This window comes from Amphibalanus amphitrite, unplaced genomic scaffold, assembly GCF_019059575.1.
Source record: "Amphibalanus amphitrite isolate SeventyFive unplaced genomic scaffold, NRLGWU_Aamphi_draft 000096F_arrow, whole genome shotgun sequence".
In the NCBI taxonomy this organism is placed as follows: domain Eukaryota; kingdom Metazoa; phylum Arthropoda; class Thecostraca; order Balanomorpha; family Balanidae; genus Amphibalanus; species Amphibalanus amphitrite.
Window position 1 is genome coordinate 111,619 of NW_024881591.1, and position 19,783 is coordinate 131,401.

At 55.2% G+C, this 19,783-nt stretch overlaps 1 protein-coding gene across 3 annotated transcripts in view; it reads right to left on the reverse strand.

The window, feature by feature from the left end:
* LOC122380317 (serine/threonine-protein kinase 26-like) overlaps nt 1-19,783 on the reverse strand; it is a 57,564-nt gene that overhangs the window by 1,817 nt on the left and 35,964 nt on the right. For all 3 annotated transcript variants that reach the window (XM_043363372.1, XM_043363371.1, XM_043363370.1), the window contains 7 exons: nt 12,901-13,029; nt 7,410-7,575; nt 6,600-6,757; nt 5,475-5,660; nt 3,078-3,220; nt 1,405-1,585; nt 52-165 (listed from right to left, as the gene is read on the reverse strand). In XM_043363372.1, the coding sequence (XP_043219307.1) occupies nt 52-165; nt 1,405-1,585; nt 3,078-3,220; nt 5,475-5,660; nt 6,600-6,757; nt 7,410-7,575; nt 12,901-13,029 (1,077 nt within the window). The remainder of the gene's footprint in view (nt 1-51; nt 166-1,404; nt 1,586-3,077; nt 3,221-5,474; nt 5,661-6,599; nt 6,758-7,409; nt 7,576-12,900; nt 13,030-19,783) is intronic.

Consider the following 19,783-nt stretch of genomic DNA (forward strand, 5'->3'; position numbering starts at 1 on the left):
ACGTGACAGGGGCTGGGTCACCCGGACCGACCGTGGGCCATCCCAACTCACTGGACTCCGCGGCAGGGGCGCCTCCTTCTCCGGGGAGCGCGGCGCCGGAACCGTCACCGACGACGAGACCGACGACATGGAGGACAGGTCCGGCGCGCTGGAGCCGTTCTGAAGCTGAGGGACGGAGAAGGTGGGTCAGTCAGGCGGCAAAGGGAGGGGCTGACGGCTGACATACGCACACAGGGTGAAGAAATGAGTGGACTCGGAGAACCCGAGGAAGTCGAAAGAGATCGAAACACTATGAGCTCGAGGGGAGCCGAGTGAACCGAAGGACCAGCGCGGAATACAGAGAGCGAGTTTATATACTGAGATTGAAGCGTGCGATTTACTATGCGGATCCAGGAACAAATGTGACTGCTACTGCGTTAAACATGAGTCAGTTGTGATGAGTGATCACATGCTATGTGTCCAAAGGGGCATCAATAACATATTAGCGATAAATAAGTGAAGAACGGCTAACAGCATAAAACGGGCACCCCATAGCATACTCCCGTCATCGCTGCCTGCTAATTTTACTTCCCCACTACTCATGCTCGACGATATCACGTTTTTTTCTCCTAGTCATTCACACCCGATGCATAAGTGATTCGTTCGTCCCACCAGCCGCATACGTGTCTCGGGTCGAAAGATCACTACGATAGCCCCCTCGGCCCCTCTCTCCCCCTCCCTCCATCGTCCCATATCGTCACTATCTACCGGCCTAAATCGGGGCAATTAAAGCTCCTCCACAGCCGCGCGATCCCCGCTCAGTGTGTGGGCAGAGATGACGGCAGTGGGGGCGTTCAAACACAAACTGTGCGAGTCACCGCGCGCAGATAGCACTTCTCTGGGCGGTGCGCGTGGAGCCACATTCCGACAGCGGCGATCAGGGTCGAGCCCCGCGGAAACATACAAGGAGACAGGTAACACGTGCGCACGCGTGCGTAAGACGTCGGCAGAGAGGAGGGGAGGGGGATACTGACACCCCCGCAGCGGAGGGAACTGACAGTCATGCCAGAGAGAGTGATTGACGCGGCCACCTGCTATCGAACAAGTGCAGAGCCAAGTGCGCATGAAAAATGGAGAGTAATGCCAGGGAGGAATAAAAACAAGGCTGTGCACACAATTCATCCCTTTTCATCCTGCAACGGTCACTTTTGTAACATTGGAATACTTTTACATGACATTGTTCCGTCCAGTAATTTTTACTGGGATGACCGATGATCTCCGGTCAGCAGTCTGTAGCTCAGTACCTATGTGATCCATCTCTCTCTCCCTGGGCGGTGCTCCTGTCAGTGACCCCTCTCCCCCGCTCTCCGCTGACCTCAGTGATGAACTGGGACGGAACCCTGCCAGTGACCCCTCCCCACTGACCTGTGTGATGACCTGGGACGGTATTCGGTTGTTGTGGTTCATGCTGTCGACGTCCTGGTCGTCGCCGCCGCTGTTGTCCAGGCCGCCTGAGTCGGGCTCGGCGGCGCGCCGGCCCGAGGACGGCCCCCGGATGGTGGGCACCCACGGCTCGTCTAGGTCCGAGTCGTTCCGCGAGCCCTCCCTGCCGGTCGGACAGCGGTCAGACGTCAGAGGACGGGTCAGAGAACGAGGTCACAGGTCAGACAGCGCGACTCCCAGGTTTCATGCTACGGTTTGGAGATGGGGCGATACGCTGGTGAAGGATCAGAGATCATGACAAGGTGCGACCACCGAGTGAAAGACTGTAGTAAAAGGAGTCATACTTCAGCATAGATTCCGACAGAAAACGACAAAACGGTCCGGTCCATCACCATCATTGATCACAAAGAAACTGAGCCCGATTAGGTCCACATCAAGTGGTGCCTCTATCCATTGTGGCACGCACTTCACAGGTGGTTTATTGTTATGACGTCGGGCCGTATCGCTTTCTCTCGCACACACTATCTCAGCGGTGAGGGAGGTATCGGTAAATAAACCAACAGTCACGAGCGGCAGCTGCAGCGCTGACGAGCAGTAAGAACCCTTAAGGAGGCGACGAATTAAACAGCCAGAATCAGGAGGCTTGTCAGGAAATATGTGCGGTATTGCTATTGTATCTCTCGCTCGCTTCTCATCCCTAGCCTTCATTTAGACGTGTATAACAATAGGTCCACTGTCATCTATGATTAAAGCTGAACATAAGACGCAGACCACTGAGTCCAGGACTGCAGCGGTAACCTGTCACATTACAGGGGCGTGGTCCGGTGGAGACGACCCAGACCCCGGGGAGAGGAGGAGTGACCGCCAGGGCCCCGGCGATTCAGTCAAGGTCACGGCATCGACCAAACAGCCTGACCGAAAACAGCACACGGTCGGACGCTGACCCGCCGCCGACTGAAATAGCAAATGCCCAGTGAGACGAGAGCTGCTGGTGGGGTTTCGGTCTGGTCGTGGTGTTGTCGATTTAGACTAGTGGCCTGTCAAACGCAGGGCGATGTCGACACAAAGTAACCGGCTCATGTCTCACCCAAACGGCTCAGTAAACTGCGCTCAGCGCCGCACCATCAGTGTTTTTGTCCGCCCATTTCATTAAGCCTGTCGCCGACCGAGCGCCATAACATTATTCTCCGCCACGAGTACATCGATTTATGCAAACAAGCGCGGCTATCACACCGATCGGAGACCGGGGCGGCTTCAATAGACGTTTCATTTCCCCACAACACTGTTCATCAGGGCGGTGGTGGGTATTCTCCGATATCGGCGATAGATCGGCCGCCCGCCCGGCCGGTCTCCGGCGACAAACATCCTGTAATGTTGAACCAGGCAGCGCAGCCTATACTATACACTATTCCGCACTCAACGACAAACATCCAAGTATGTAAGGCTAGTCGCGGCCTCCCGGTACCAACCACACCAGTAGCGGCAAATAGCGATAGCAGGTATCGGCCTGCGCCGTAACGATACATGTCCACGCTTTCAATGTGTGTAAGAACGAGATGTAAGGATGTAATCGATGGATGTAATGAATGGATGATGCTATGAGAGAAGCTGCGCGGCCTGGCAGAGCCCCGGAGGAAGGGAAGGGCACTACTCACGAGTCGGTCTCCTCACTGCTGTCCGAGTCATCCTGTTTGGTCATCTTGAACTTCTTGTGGCGGTCAATGAGGTCGATCAGGTACGAGGTCTTCTTGGCCTTTCGGATGAAGGGCAGTCGGAGCAGCTCCTTGGCCGTTGGCCTCTGTAATCGGACACAGGGCGGGTGAGTGCCGCGGAAAGACTTACATAATACAGCGGCGGAGCAGGTCGTCTGAGAGTATGCAGGGTAAGCACCGACACAGCGCTGCCGTCGCACTCGACCAGCCGACGTTAGCTCGATTGGATGTGATTCTCGGAGAGAGGGCCTTACCAGGCGGCACATACACTACAGACGACCCACTTTACACAGACCACTTGGTTAATTGTAGGACAGACTGAGTCGCTAAAATCCAAATGCCCGGGTTCATGGTATTAATAACCGAAGGTTTGTTGTCAATAGTTAAAACACTGTTCTTTAGAATTGTGTTTTTCTATTGAAAAACAAATCTGAGTTCCCTGACAATTTGGCAAAAGCTGCCTGAGATCAGTACCGTACTGACGCACACCACAACAGGTCTCCGACGGTACCGGGTAAACAGCCCGCTCTCGGCAGCCGGAGAGCTCCACTTTAATCTCCCGTCCGGCCACAGTCCCATACAGCTGGCCTGTGCACGCCGCAACATAGCAATCTCCAACTCCTGCCAGCGCTGCGTCTTCACCCGAATAGGATCAAAGGAACACAGTCCTGCGACTACGTACGGTGCGGTGGCTAAGTCATAGCCTGGAGAGGCGTCAGCGTCTATTGTAGAGGGTAGGTGAAGGAGTCTCCAAAGGGCTGCCAACGTCCCAAGGTCCTCCCCCCGTCCCATCAGCCCACCAAACGTCCCACCTACTCTTCCACTGTCCTATTGGCCCCCACGCTATCCCACCAGGCCGCCCCACAGGGCCAAGTCAGCCGTGTGTAGCGCACCGTGCCCTCGCTGTCAGAGGACGGCGCCATTCGACAACTCCCATGGCCAGCCGAGTTTTCAGAAGCTGGCTCACTATTGACCCGCTGTCAATCATGGTCGGAGCCGCATCATTGGCAGCGTCTGAGCTGCAGGATAAGCCGCAGTGTGGAGCCGGCTAGCCTGGTGCTGGGGGATTGACGAGCAGTACTGAAAACACGGTACTGACAGGAGCTGGAGGCTATTGGTACACTTGTCAGAATTACAACGGGAAAAAACTTTGTGACGAGAAGCCCGATAAGATACTCGCATATCAGCGATAAATGATACAGACAGACAAAAACCTATCGCCATGTGTGACTTAGGCAGGAGAAAAAGGGGATATATGGGCTATGGCCGTGGGTTGAAGACAGCAACTATCAATGTGACATGAGGTAACAATATATCCCACTTAATATAGTGGAATAAGTCTGTCAATGTCGTGCTAGGATTCATCAACTTGCCTGATTGCCCCCTTGTAATTACTAATTCCTATCGTTCATTGGTATACAAAGGTAGCGTATGTAAAACAGCTCATCCTTCGCACATGTCCACAGACTAAGTCCAGGTCGCGGTCTCCAGCTATGTCCTCCGTGCGGACTGGCCAGTGGAAACAGAACGCCCTACAGACCCCCCCCCCCTCCCCTGCAGGCGAGGCACCACCCCCCGCGGGAAGACTGGTGAAGTCGGACAACGGGCCGGCACCGGAGGCCCTACAAAGCCACCCTCCCCAGGAGGACGGTGGGGTGACGCCTGGTGACAGACCGCAGACAGAAACCGTGCTGTCGGCACTGGCGGAAGCGGTAAATAGGACAGGTTATAGGACAGACCAGACCCGACGCTTGTTGCCAACCTAGTGCAGGAGAGAAGCTTTCGATTGGGTTGTATTTAGTGATAGTCGCGATGAGTTTCAGCGTTTCGGCCGGTGGAGGTGGCAGCGACGGCCGTGGCCGGGTCATGACACCGGGCTGGGATTTATCACCCGGGATTACGGCCGCCAGCTGTTATATGTCAGGTCAGTAAGGTTAAACGGCGACGGCCGCCGCCACAGTCGCGAAATACGGTCAAAGTTGCGGCCAAATTCTGAACCGGTGGACATTCGGCCGATTATGAATCCCAACCAGCGCTGACGTTTCAACCACATTTCTGAACACAGAAGTCCGAGTTTTTATGAGAAGTCCCATGAGCTCCATCTCTGGGAGTTATACACAGCAACAATCGCTGAATGCTAATCCACGGGTGTCGCCATCCCTATTCCTTTTTGTTAACTATCTGTGCCGTCCTTGTGCTGTCAGCTACCAAATCCCCGCGCATATGCCATCGCGCATACCAATAGCCTGCTTCACTATCATCTCTGCTGTGTAGTGTTCCACAGACCAAGTATTCCGCAGACTCAGCCAGCACGGTCGGCAGGTCGGCCGGCCTACTCACGTTCTCGGGATCCTTGTTGAGACAGGCCTCGACAAACTCCTTGAACTGTCGCGTGAACGATCCCTGCAGCTGCGGCGGGCTGTTCTTGGGGATCAGGAAGAGCACGCGCATCGGGTGCAGGTCAGAGTTGGGCGGCTCGCCCTTGGCCAGCTCGATGGCAGTGATTCCCAGTGACCAGATGTCCGCCTGACGGGACACAGAGGGAGGTAAATACAGGTCAGAATGGCCACGTCAGCGGAGGCGGGAGGGAACGAGCTGAAGCTACGCTTCACGGGGACGTGCGTTCGTGAGTGGGGCCAAGGGGGGGGGGGGTAACCCTAAAACAGTGCTATCATGTTAAACAGGGGGGTAAAACAGAGCTAATAAACTGTACGCACACGACTCAAGGCAAGACATGGAAATCCCGCACAAAGTTCCTTTTCTACATCCTATATTTTCTGCATTGTCATCACAATTAGCACAAGTACAATGTTACAACATTCCTCACAATCAGTCAACCATTGCTCTGTACTTTATTCGACCGGCGCACAACCTCAAAACCCCAACACAACACGACACCCTTCACAGCCCGGCGGGATATGGTGCAGAAACAACACGCCTCCCACCCTGCCCTTCCCCCTCCCGTAATGATGCGGCCGCCGGCCCATTTCTGGCACCCGACACCTCTGCCATATACTGCCGGGAGAGCTGGCAGATCACCGAGCCGCGGCAATCCGGACTGAGCCAGTTAAATCCGGACACGTCCGGACACAGCTCCAATTGGACCAACTCGTCAGGGCTCGGTCAGTACCGACAGTGCCGGCTTGGATTCATTACCATGTTGACCGACAATACACCGAAATTAAATCACTATCGGGAGCCCAGCGGTCGAAAGTCAGCCACAAATAGCATGCCTACAACCAACCAGAATCTGGCAGGGCCTCGCTGAGGATTTGTCAGGAATTCAGCCTCTGCCAACAGTTCGTCACACAAAATCCCCACAAACATGTCATGATTCACCGCAATAACTCATTACATAACTATACCCTTACGACGCCAAAGAAAACAATTGAAAGGCTGCCTACACTACATCAACCAATGACTAGCCTCGTGCACCACGCCAGCCCCACAGCGACCCGAACTGACCTTGGAGTCATACGCCGACTGTTTGATGACCTCTGGCGCCATCCAGAAGGGCGTGCCGACAAACGTCTGTCGCTTGCTGGTCGTGTTGGTGAGCTGGCCGGCCACGCCAAAGTCGGCCAGCTTGACGTCGCCCATCTCGGAGAGCAACACGTTTGCCGCTGAGGGAAGAGAGGGCAGTGTCAGTTAGAGGCAGGTTGTTGGGGCGCGGTTAGCGTCGGAAGGTGACAGGTGGGGAGAAAAGAGGGGGTCAGCCGGCGGTAGACAGCAATATGTGTGTGTTTGGGGGGGGGGAGGGTGAGCGTCAGAAGGTGGGGAGGGCAGTCAGCCAGTGGCAGAGACCAATAAATCAGCGACACTCCCGCGATCGTTAGGAAGCACCCGTAGACCGGCATGGCTTCATCGAGGTCACAGAAGCAGGGAGGAAAAGGATGGGCGCTCTGTTTCCGCCGTCAGTACTGGAAAGGGTGAGGCTGCAGGTATGGTCTATGGGGACAGTGATGGGCGATGAGTCGTTACTCTAACACTAGTCTCAGACAGGTGAATGGCTCACATGACACCCATTTATTAATCAAAGTCGTAAGCTCACCACTAACGCCACGGTAACCCCAAATGAAGATGTGAGGAAAACTGAGGACGACGGCAATAAATATGAATTCAAACGAAATGAATGATGCCGATCAGATGGCACGTTTCCCAAAACAGTCACAGCTGGAAATACAGAGCTATGTGTTTTACACGGACAATGCCATCCACTCAGCCGGTAACTGCCTATGAGCGATCCTTTCCGCGGCGGGGCGGCGGCGGGGCTACCTTTGATGTCCCTGTGTAGTTTGCGCTCAGAGTGGAGGTAGTCGAGGCCCTTGATGACCTCTCGGAGGATGATGGAGATGTGGATCTCCTCGAAGCTGCCGGCCTTCATCAGGTCCAGGGCCGAGCCGCCGCCCAAGTACTCCATGATGATCCACAGCTTGGTGCCCTGAGGGTGAGAGATGGGGAGGGGGTCAGAGCAGAGTTTGTAGAGGGACGCGGTGGGGTCAGGCCACTTACGGTCCGGCAAGAACGGAGGCCGGTCGGCCAGACCACTCTATCAGCTCATACGAGTATATTTACATACAGCTCCCGTGCGAGCATTCGAACCATGTCGAATAAGAGCTCTGAGAGACAACATGCCGAGATGGTATCAAATACCACGGAGGGTTTACCCAGGTCATGTCAAACCAGTCCAGCAGGTTAGTAAACGCCGCCGACTAGGCACCGTTAGTGGAAACACTACACTACAACCCACGCTAGTCACGCATCTTGGTCACACATAACCAGCTAACAAAAACCCGTCCACGGAAGGTCGATCAATGCAGCAGATAGATGGCGGAACGGGCGCCGGTGACACGGGTCACATATCGGACGGCGGGTCACACTGAGCGGGTCCGTCAGACACTGGTGGATTAACTCGACCCGTGGGACAGGGGTGACACACCGCGCGAGACGACATGGCGAGCAAAACCTGGGCTCGAGGGTTCGGTATACCGTCTAATGGCGAAATGTCACAATGCATGAATAAAAGGTTCAGCTGAAACTAGTGCCTGCTTGGAGTCAGTCTCATTTGTATGGCTTTCTCAGAAAGAAAGCCAAGTAACAACCCAGCGGTGCCCTCTGAAAGTCGTTTACTCGCTTTACTTGAATAAGTTGTTCAAGGCGAAATGAAGCTTCGCGTTCAGCCATTTTACAGAATTCCGTAAGTGCCTTTCTCAGTAGTAATCTAGCAGCCGCTCTAACGGACACCACTAAAACCCAAACAGGACCTTGCGACCTAAAACCGCCACCCAATAAAGGCACGTAGTCTTGTTTTCAGCGCCAGACAGGGAAAGCCTCTCAGCGGGGGCACCATTTCCGTGAAGAGGTCATTGAGTTCCGTCACTCCGGGTGCCGACAAAACCAGCGGCCGGCGCTGGTCCTCTGCCGTCCTCGGCGGTCTCCCCCGCTGCTGCCACCGTTCGGCCGCCGCTGACCAGGTCAGACCGTCTCCGCCGGCCCGAAGAGGGCCCATTCATCGCCGCTCAATATCGGGTCTGAGCCGGACCGGGGGTGAGGAGCGGGGACTGGGCAGCGGGGGCGACTCTGAATAGAGCCGGCACGTCAGCTGAGCATCACACCGTCAGCCCACGTCAGCTGATGGCGGCTGACGTCAGCCGCACGGCACTCATTACTGGCCATCGGTCAGCGGGCCTGCAGAGGGCGCGGCGCGCCGACCTGCAATCAGCACAGAGTCGCCCCGGTCCCGGACCCCCGGCCCGCCCCGGGCTCCTTTTACAGCCCCAGCAGTGGGCGGGCCCGGCGCCCATGCCGATCAACGTGAGCGCTATGAGATCGAGCAGCGATAGACGCGTGACGGGTGAGTGGCGGTTTTATTGAGCTGCTTCGATATGAGAGAGAAAATCAGCCCTACTGAAACGGCCACCTTCGTCGCCAGCTGCAAGTCTATAAATAAACCCTCACACTATAGCAGACCCTGCTCGTCCAGGTAAACTCTCTGGTAAGCACAACCGTGTCACGCAGCAGCATCACGGCTCTACCAGTGCCACCCAGAACCACAAGCAGCCCGCAGAACCGATGACCGGCCCCGGGTGTGGCGCAGTTGAGCGGCTCGGCCGTCCACGCCATGTGCACCACCTCCGTCCCTCCGCCCGTCCGTCGGTCCGTCCGACCCAGCTGGAGCGGACTCTGTTTACAGTGGCAGTGGCAGCGGCCGTGGCCGCGTCCCCGGCCCTCTCAGGGTCACGGCGACTGGCGGCAGACACACTGCAGCCAGGGCGGAGGGGCCGACGGCGGCACGGAGCGTACGAGGAGAATACCGAATAACCACGGAGAAAAAGAGGGCATGATTGAGCTGAGCCCGCGAGGAGCAATAATGGAGTACCTAATGGTGATTTGATGGGCAGGGTACAAAACAGAGACAGGATACCGCGCTCTACCCGCGATAGTGAAAACTGCAACATGCTATGGGCTCACGGTAGCACCGGGGAAACATGTTCTCTACCATACTCTGGGACGCAGCTGCCGTTTTTACACTGGTCAACGCAGGGCCGGACAGTCGATAGACCAAACTACGCCGCGCTCGCCGCGCCGTCTCGCGGCCGGACCCCGAACTAGTTTGGAGCGGAGCTGGTTGGCGCAGTGTGGGGTGACGAATTTGGCAGCGCGCGCCGGAAGCCGCGGGCGGGGGCGGCGCGGCGGTGGCCAGCAGAGACCAACACTGGCCTGCGCCGAGCGCTCCGGGGGTCGGCGGGCACCTACGGTGGGCGGGGCGGCTCCGTGACCAGGATCGGTTCTCGCCGTAAACCAGAACGGACCCGCCCTCACTTTACTCCATTCCCTCACCAATACCGACCGGACGCAGCTCTTTCACAGTCACCGGACACGGTACGCAGCCCCCTTCCCCCTCCGGTCGGTGCACGAACACCTCTGCCATTCACACCTCTCGGCACGCTCATCTGTGCGCAGTTCGCGCAGGGCGGCGGCCGGCGCCGCGCTGCGCTGTGCTGTGCTGGCGACACGCGCGCTGCGTGTTTCGTGCTGGCGGCGGGACCAGTGAGTCATACCGCCCCCGCCCCCGCCCTGGCTGGACGCCGCGCCAGCAGCCAGCCGACACCAACACTCTCAGTCCAACAGTCTCCAGACGGCCGTGTTGTGACGGCCGGCCGGAAGGCGTCGGACAGACGCAGCCACACGTCCGCCCTGGGAGCCGGTCTGTCCACCATAGAGTTACTCTCGGGGGAGCGGGTACACGCCGCGCTGTCAAAACGACTACACCGGACCGGCCCTTCCGGCATAAAGCCACCCAGGGCGAACGGCACACGCGTTAGGTCTGGAGCTGTGAGTCAGGGCGGCGATAGATGAGCCCCTGGCGGCAGCTTTGTGTTGGGTATTACCAGGGAGTGTTATAAGCCACCCTTTCTAAAAAGGAACATCACTTCGTTGTGCACCCTATCACTTTGACCCTGCTTCGTCGAGCATATCAATTATTTGCCCACCAATACAGGATGCGCTAATAAACCCCCACCGCACAGGTTCACCCTGATAAACCACGTCAAACCATGTCCGAGCCATCACTGACATCCGTCCGAGCCGTCAGTGATGTAAAAACCTGTCAACCAGCAGCTGCACAACTCTGTCACGGCTGCCAGAAAACCCATCGGCACCGTCAAAACGTTCAGCCAGTCGGTCTTATCGACCAGGAAATCACCACGGAAAACTGACCCGGCGGCTCAGCATTAATTAGCATCAATGCAGAGCCATAAAGGCAGTTGAACATGGACCATTCCGCCTCCGCCAGTCCCGGTACTGATAAATCAACCAGACGGGGCAATTTGTGGGTGACGCCAAGGATATGTATTTTATTCAGAGCGCTGGCACGAGCGATACATGCATCGATGTGTTGCACTGGTGAGCGTTTGTTCTATAACTTTATCAGACACTGGGGATTTCATAGTTATAGGCGAATCCAGTACCCACTACCCACCAGCCATGCACTATGGACAGAGTCGTGACCCGCGCCCGTTTACAGTGGCCACATCTCTTGCATGTCAGAATGACGGTGAGTCTCAGCCTCCTAGCACAGTTAGTCGCGTACCGAAACGGCAGACCAGAGCCTCATCACACCCTAACGCCGACCAGTCTCTGAGGAGACCGGCCCGGTCAGGCGGTGCGGACGCCGCACTTCCCCGCCGTCGTGGTGCGGTTCCACGCTGGACGCTCACACCACTCCACACGGCCGGCCGGTGGGCGGAGTCCTCACCGGGAACGGAGGAGTCGTCTTCTCATCGTATTTCACCGCGAGGGTGAATAGCATCGCTGCTGAGTTTCGGTGGTTCCCAGCGGCACCACACACTGCTCCCCTGAGCAGTGAACTGGGAATGACGCTCCGCCTGAACCCTGTGTCCCTGCTCTCAGCTAGACTCTGCTGGCAGTGCCACCCGCTGACTTACACCTCTCTGTGGTTTACAGCCTTAGGTGACGCGGGGACAACTACCCGTCTGGGGCCGGCGGACCGGCTGACCCGCCCGGCCGAGCGGTGCCGGGTGACTGACCGCCGCAGCTCCTATGAGGACGTCTCCGGGCAGTCAACTCACCACTCTGCCAGATACGGCATCACCGTGAGTCGTCAGTAGTTCGTTTTGACTAACCTCTGACGTGCCCACGGGGAAAACGAGTCGCCGAGAGCGGTCAGGTCATCACGGAGATCCTATGGATCGGACAGAGACATTCGGCACACTCTCAGACACGTCTGGATAGAAATAGTAGACAGCGCAGTGATGAATCACGATTTATGGGGCAGTGGGATGGCTCGAGACGAAATTTCGTAGCCGCGAATACAACCTAACCGTGATCGAGTGGAGCAAGATGCTAGTTGACAACCTAGCAGGGACAGCGCTGTTACGAAAAAAGAATGTTTGGCGCAGCGTGACAACTGAAAAAAGTCACTTAGCTCCGATTGTCCGCTTGACCAAGCAAGCAGGCAGGTATCTCCAGGTAGTAGGTTAAACCCAGGGGAAGCCCGGACATTTACCTACAATGCATCACCAAACATTCCCGTAATAGAGCAATCATCTGGATTCTGCGAACGGTCAGAAGTCCACGCGGGAGCATGTTACATAACGATATCATAAACAAAATCAACTCATCGCTCCGAGGGCGCCCAATGCCATTCGTGGCTGATGAGCTAGTGGGAGTTATCTGGGGTTGTTTGAGTTTGGAGCTGATCAGCTCTTTCCGCCTCTGGCGCTGATTCACCCGGAGTAATCCCGAGTCTGTCACTGGCCCCAGTCGCCACAGAGATGTCCCCGGCGCCACACACGGCCAGACAATCAAACCAGACGAGCTCGGGGACCGACTGACGTGATTACCGCCGGATTACCAGAGCACTGCGGCCGCCGACCGCAGCGCGCTGATTGCGTTTCATCAACAAAGACTGATCTAATACGGCGACCGTGACCTGGCCAATGTCCAATGGAGACGACTTCGGGAGAATCTTATCAAAGATGAATGCTCTGATCATTGAGCTGCATCAGAATTCGGGGTAATCGAACAGACCCATATCCCATGACAATAAAAGTTTCAGAGTAAGGATCCAGTGTTCATAAAATCAAATCAAATCTGTCCGAGCTGCAGTGACTTTGGTGCCGATAGATCCGACTCAACTTCTGTCGATGTCCCTTCCGAACGGTAAATAATCAACCAATAACACCCCGCGTCTTGAATGGCCCTTCACCTTCCCCTGAGGCTGGCCGAGTCCGGCAGTACTGACCTTGAGGAAGGAGCCGTAGTACTTGGTGACGTACGGCGAGTCACACTGTGACAACACCATGATCTCCTGCTGGATGTCCTCGATCTCATCCTCGGCCTCCTCCAGATCGATTATCTTGATGGCTACAACCTGTAAACAAAACAGAGTTCGTGAGATAGTGCGAAAGGAGAGCGGTCAGTACAAATCCTACCATTTATGCCAAGTCAGACAGAATAGATGACACATTCACGATCCACGAACACATGCAAATTACCAAACCCTGAAATGACCGCCAGAAAGGACGGCGCTGTCAGTGTAATGTGAAACTGACGAGCTGTAAGTGGTCGTCAGACGCGTCCACTGGTCGCTATTCTCGGGCCATTGGGCGCTGAATGCGGGTCAGCAGTGCGGCTAACCGAGCAGCTCAGCGTGCCCGGGTCCGTTCGCGCTTCACCGGTCCCTCAAATCGCCACCATAACTCGGCTTTCATCGCCAGCGACGCCTAAACATCGGGCCACGACGACGCTAAATGCCCTGTTCTAAATCAAACAGCATTCACGTGGAATTCAGCCATGCGCGACCAATTGGCCGTTCAATCTTCGATCGCCGAGAAACAAAACCATTCATATTGATATCCAGCCGACAAAATTGTGCAGCCATGCGACTGCGGCCGGACTGACCATTTCTCATTCCATCTGCTGGCTCGGCAGATATTCCCAGACGGGTCTCGACGGCTCCCCTCCCGTTGACCCAGAGAGTCGTATCCAAGCCACCAGACAGCACTCAGACAGACCAGACAGTCACCACCAGACAGCAGACAGCCCGTTCAGACAGACTGACCGTGGTCTAACGGCGTCGTGCCGCCGCCGACCGAACGGCGCCCATCCACAGCGCCGCAGCTGCGACTGACATCGACCCAGAGCTTTTCAAACGTGTCTCGTCGTCCCGTCCCTTTGGACTGCTCGTCCCTCGGCGCCGAACAGTCGTCCCCGGTGTGACAAACCCATGTTATCAGCCTGTCGAACACACATCACCAGCCCGCCTAACGCTCGTCCCCATCTCGCCCAGTCCTACCCACAGCCTGCCGTTCTATCTCGCAGCAGTAGAGACGCGCTCAGACGACCCCCAGCCAATCGTGTCAGAGATATGGTCCCGATCCATCACCGAATGAATGACCTTTCCGATGCTCGCCGCGATAGCGACACGGACTACCTTTCAGTGTCACCCGGCGCGGTCCTATCGCCTTTCCGGGCCACAGCTGCTGACTTTTCGCCGAGTCACGTGATCCCATTCCGTCTGATCCTGATTACAACCTACATCATACCACGTGACCCAAGTCCCATGTGATTCTCCTTAGGAGTCCCAGCGCTGGCACCTCCTAAGACATCACCCCTTTAGAAGACAGTACTCTGAGTCGAAATGGCCGCAGTCGCGTGTAATCACCCGTCATTTGAAGATCTCGGCACTAATGACCAATCATTTGTGGATCACTGAGGGTTGTCGGCCTGATCAGCCACCCGACCCTGGCACAGTCGTCTCGCCAGCCACACAACCTTTGCTACCTCCTCCCATGTCCGGACAACGACCGACAGATACAGCATTTTGATAACGTTTATCGTGCAATCAGGTATCTGAGCCAATCGGGTTAAAATTAGTCCGCAATTTTTGCTCCATTATCTGACATCATTCAAACCCTAATATGTAGATATATGTTAGATATATGTAGACGGCTACATATACATGATATCTATTTATTTCAATAATGAACACAGCTTATAAAACTAAGCCAGAATGCTAAAGAGGGACGCTATTTTGATGTACAACATTTTGGTTAGCAGTGGCACAGATTGTTGATTTCACCGCATGTGTCCGGAACGGTAAGTCGTAAGCAACAGCTTTTACCGAAGATACCGCACGTAATGCGATAATTCATTTAAGTCCGACAGATAAGAGCCGCATCAGGCTCAATTCGGAGATTTAAGCCAGGAAAATAGACCCGAGGAAAAGAAGTCTGCCAGCTTAATCACATTTCACAAAGAACATCACAGAGCTCGCACCTACAAAGGAGGGAGCGTCTCGCTGTAACGACCTACCGTCCCCATTCACTCGCAGAGCGGGCGCAGAGAGCTGCTCCGCTCGAGTGACCCCGGGCCGGGGCTGATGGTTGGAGCCAGATCCCCGGCTGATTGTCCAACCTCTGCCAGCGACCCCCAGCTCTGGTGGTTCGACCTTAGCGAGAAATCCCGGCGACTGCCTTGATGGTTCGACCTTTGCGAGACACCCTTGTCTCTGGTGGTTCGACCTTTTCTCGAGGCAGTCGCTCGAGATACCCGAGCGACTGCCTTGATGGTTCGACCTCTGCGAAAGTCTCCGGACCGGGACTGACGGCTCGAGCTCTGGGAGAGTCTCCGGACCGGGGCTGATGGTTCGACCTCTGCGAGAGTCTCCGGACCGGGGCTGACGGCTCGACCTCTGCGCTGCTAGGCTCGCACAAAGCCGACAGGGCTGGCGGGCCGGCCCGGCGGAGAGAACTGTCACCTCCGGTGGACAGTGTCATTAGTCAGAGCTCTGCGCCGTCCAGACGCAGTCCAGGCAGGGCAGCTGCAGCTCCCGGCCAGAGAATGGAACATAGCAGTCCCACGACCGGTGCAGGGGCCGGAAACGTTGACTCAGGACCCTTTGGCCTATAGCATGGGCGATTCGGGTAGACTACCCGGTCGCAGGAATCAGAAGTTTCTGCCACCTGTCTACAATCACAGCAACTCCTGTGGCCAGCTTTGGTCACAACGGCGGCCGATGACGGGCGCTAACCGCTCACCGAATCGAGAGCAGCAGCCGCGGGCGTGCATAGCGCCTGTCCGTGCGTCTCGCGGCGACAATCGCCATCAGACAGCACTAGAGACGATTTCTCTCTCCTCCTCGGCTGCGTGCCGCTGGAGCTGAGCGACCAGCAGCGGTAGCCAGCAGCCGGAGGCCATCGGACGGAGCCCAGCAGTTAGAGGGCATCAGACAGTGGTCAGCAGCCGGTCAGCTATTACTGAGAGTCGGCAGTCGGCAGTTGACCGCCAGTGATCAACGGCTGGGTTTAGGTGATTCTTGAATTCTTTTAAGTCACCTTTCGAAGTTTGTGTGTGGCTACCACCAGTCCCAACGTTACTCTTGTATGGCGCTAAAATTTACAGGGCAATGTGAACGCGCTCTTCGAAATTCCTCAGACGGGCTTAAATCGACAATCCGACCAGATTACAAAGTCTGTCTCTTAGTGTTCTCAACTATTTTAATATCTCCACTGGGACGGTTCACAGAGCAGAAGCCCGTATAAGACAGCCGGAGCGGGGACAGTCACCGCGTCTCCAGTCAGCCACACAGATCAAACGACTTCCCCGTTCGCCAGTGGCGCGGTACACGGACAAACAGCACATCCGGCACATCACCGGACGGAACGCACAAAAACCCGGCCGCCGACAGCCCACCGAGCGCGTAAGTGGCCTGGTAATGTATCGTCGGCAAACGGGACATGACAAAAAAAATATACCAAAAAGAACACGGAGACACGATGCAGACATACGGCCTGGCTAGAATGGTGCCAATCAATTGGAAGATGACATCCGATCTCTCATCTCGCTGATAGAGTCGGGGCCGCTCTCTAGGTCAACTGTCGCACGAATGGTCGTCTAGTGGCCCGTTCCAGGTTTTATTGTCCCAGTGACGTAAGGGCGAGTGTTTCCAGTCACCGGGTTCTCCAGCATTGCAGATTTCTACATGCACTATCAATTCTATTTTCACTACTACTATTTCTACTACTATTGCACTATTATACTATTGCATTGCACTACTATTGCATATATTTTTGCACTACTATTTCTATTTCTACATACACTATCAAAGAGGCTAGCCATTAAAAGATCATTCAGCCCCGCTGCACGCTATAAAGACTGGAGAGTATTGCCGCTCAATTCAGTACGGCAATCACAACGGCTCAGTAAAATAGATATCGCTGATCGGTTTTACAGTCAACGAAAAAAGTGCTCCCAGCAACCGCTTATCTGAATGACATAACTCACGACGGAATGCAAAATGAATCAATGTCCGAACCATCTAGAAAAGTTTACGTGTCGTCTCGCGACACCTTTAAAAATAGTGTCTGGATGGCGCTATCAAAAATGATTGGATGCTTACATTAGGAAACAGTGCCATGCCTTTTACGCGGCTCATCATACGAGGCAGGGTCACAGAATCAGTAGCGGCTTTAACCCTATTCCTGGCGGGCTCCGCCGGGACAAGAAACTGGCGGGGGGGGGGGGCCGATTCGGCCCCCCCCCCTGAGATCTCGAGAACGAAGCAAGATAGCGACAAGCGGTAAACGGCATCGGATACGCACGGCCAAGATCTACAATTTTTACTAAGGTCATTTTCAGGTCAGGTCAAAGATGACGTCACAGGGGTCGAAAAAGTCAAAATGGCGGCGCTAGATATGGAGAGAGTTTTTCTCGAATAACTTTCGAATTAGTCAAGATAGGAACAAACTAAGGGCATCATCGTGATCCTCTCGTCAATCCGCATCGAATGATATATATGTTGACCTCGAAAGGTCAAGGTCAAAGGTTGACCTCAGGTCACGTGACCTCGAGGTCATCATGTATATCATTGATGCGTCTTGACGAGCTGAACACAATGAGACCATCCACGCGTCTGTATCTTGTTCCTGTACGGAGTTATTGGCCAAAAACCTTTGGTGACCTTTGATGACGTCACATGACCTTACAGCTGCCCAACAGCAAAACAGACCTCAAGGTAGTGAAGGTTGATCGTATATGAAGTCATGTATGGTATATGGGGCCATTCCGACCCGTTTTAGTGGTAAAAACAGGGAGTTGATTTTTCCCCCATTGACTTATAATGGAGAGGTCGCGAAATTGACCTGACCTTAGGTCACCGATATCAAAATTCCGAGATATACAAATTGCACATACTGGTACCCTAACTAAACCCTGAAGAGAAGAAATTGATCGGTCAAAAACTCTAGCTCTGGCGTGATTGCAAACTTTTCTGAGGTAGGGTCACCAAACCGCCTCTGGTGACCTGACCTGAGGTCAGATCAACTCAAAATTTTCAGACATGTTGCGTAGAAGCCTTTTAGGAAAAGTCAGAAAATTTGAGCTTCCTAGCTCAACGCGTTTGGGAGAAATAATCAAAAAACCTCAGGGGGGGGGGCTCCTGAGGCCCCCCCCCCCCCGCCAGGAATAGGGTTAACATGGTCGCTCAAACGATTATATCAAAACACAGCCTGTGTCGCTGGCAGTGCTTTGCGCCTATCTGATAGACTGCGGTCCTGCTGGGTATTGATACCACCGTGTTGACAGAACATTTGGTAACCTATCTGATTACCTGGTGCTTGGCAAACGGCAACGGAATGAGGCATCAACAACCAATCACCAATGTGATTTCTGCAGCTTGGTATGAAACAGCCAATCGATGGGAAATTGTTCGGCAAGTAACAAGCTACATACGCTGGATAGTGGCTAGATATCACGAGCCGGATCGTTTACCTGCTCAGTTTGACTGGAAAACATTCGCGAAAAGAAAATGCATCGTTCTATTTAGCTCATTCCTAAGACAGCGTCGGAAAGTATCAGTGAAATTCAAATGCGCTAACAACAGTCCCAACGCAACCCAGTTTTCTGCAAGCCTCACCGCGGCGGCTTACTAACTAGAGCACACTGCAGCGGGCAGCTTTACGTACAGTCCCACGTAACGTCCTAATCGGCTTCCCACAGGAACGCACGGCCGCCCCAGGCCCTACCCCTTCTCATTATAGCCCATAACTGCTGCAGGTCACCCCAAAAGGCTTCCCACAGGAGCATACAACCGTTCTGTCCATATCCACTTCCCACAGGAGCACACAGCCCTGGGTATGGCCCAAAGTCTGCCTCCCGGGCAGGCAGGCTGTGTTCCGGGGACCCGCCGCCGAGCGGGTACTTTCTCCTGCACGGTGCACGCGCCGTCACCGCACGAGCGGCTCGTGACCGTCGACTGGGCTGTCGACACCGGCGCCGAATGGCGCCATTAACGCTGCGACATGCCGCCGCCGCGTAGCTCGGTCCGACAACCAGCGCGAGTGTAAGAGCTGGACAGGATGACAACCACGCCACGAGAAGGTAATCACGCGAGCGAGCAGCCATAGTACTTACAGGTGCGTAACAAGGGAAGGGGCCTTGGAACATCGGATCTCAGTCACTAATGAGAGACCAGACTGCGTCACACACAACACAGTTTTTGAAGCGTTATTACGAGGGTGTTGCACCTCCGAAAAATGTCACCCGTGGTGCTTATTTATATGCATAAAGACAGACAAAAGTCACACCAAAACACATGAATCGAGGCACTCCCACATGAATATGCATGATGAGCACCATCGGCTACGCCTATGGTCATATTTTACTTAAACAAAATGAAAGGCATCCGGGAGTCGAGGAACTACAAAAGAAAGCGATGAATGAATCAAAAGTCATTTTGTGAGCGTCACCGGAACTCGTCGCCCTGCGGCGGCCCTGTCGCCTCGGCCGGTCCCGCACCAGGTCACCTGAGGTCACCGGAGGTCACCGGGGCCACTCAGGTCAACCGAGGCGCCGTCGCCGGCGGGAGAAAGGTGAGTGAAACGGCGGCGGGCGGGCGGCCACCGCCGGCGGACCGCGGGCGCCGCTGCCGGCACTGGCCGACCGCACCGCCACGCCGGCGGACGGAGCAACAGGCCGAGGAGAGGAGGCGGAGGAAGGGAGGAAGGGAGAGAGGGGAAGAGGAGAGAGAGAGAGAGAGTGAGAGAGAGAGAGAGAGAGAGAGAGAGAGAGAGAGAGAGAGAGAGAGAGAAAGAGAGAGGAGAGAGACGTGGAGGGCAGACGGATGC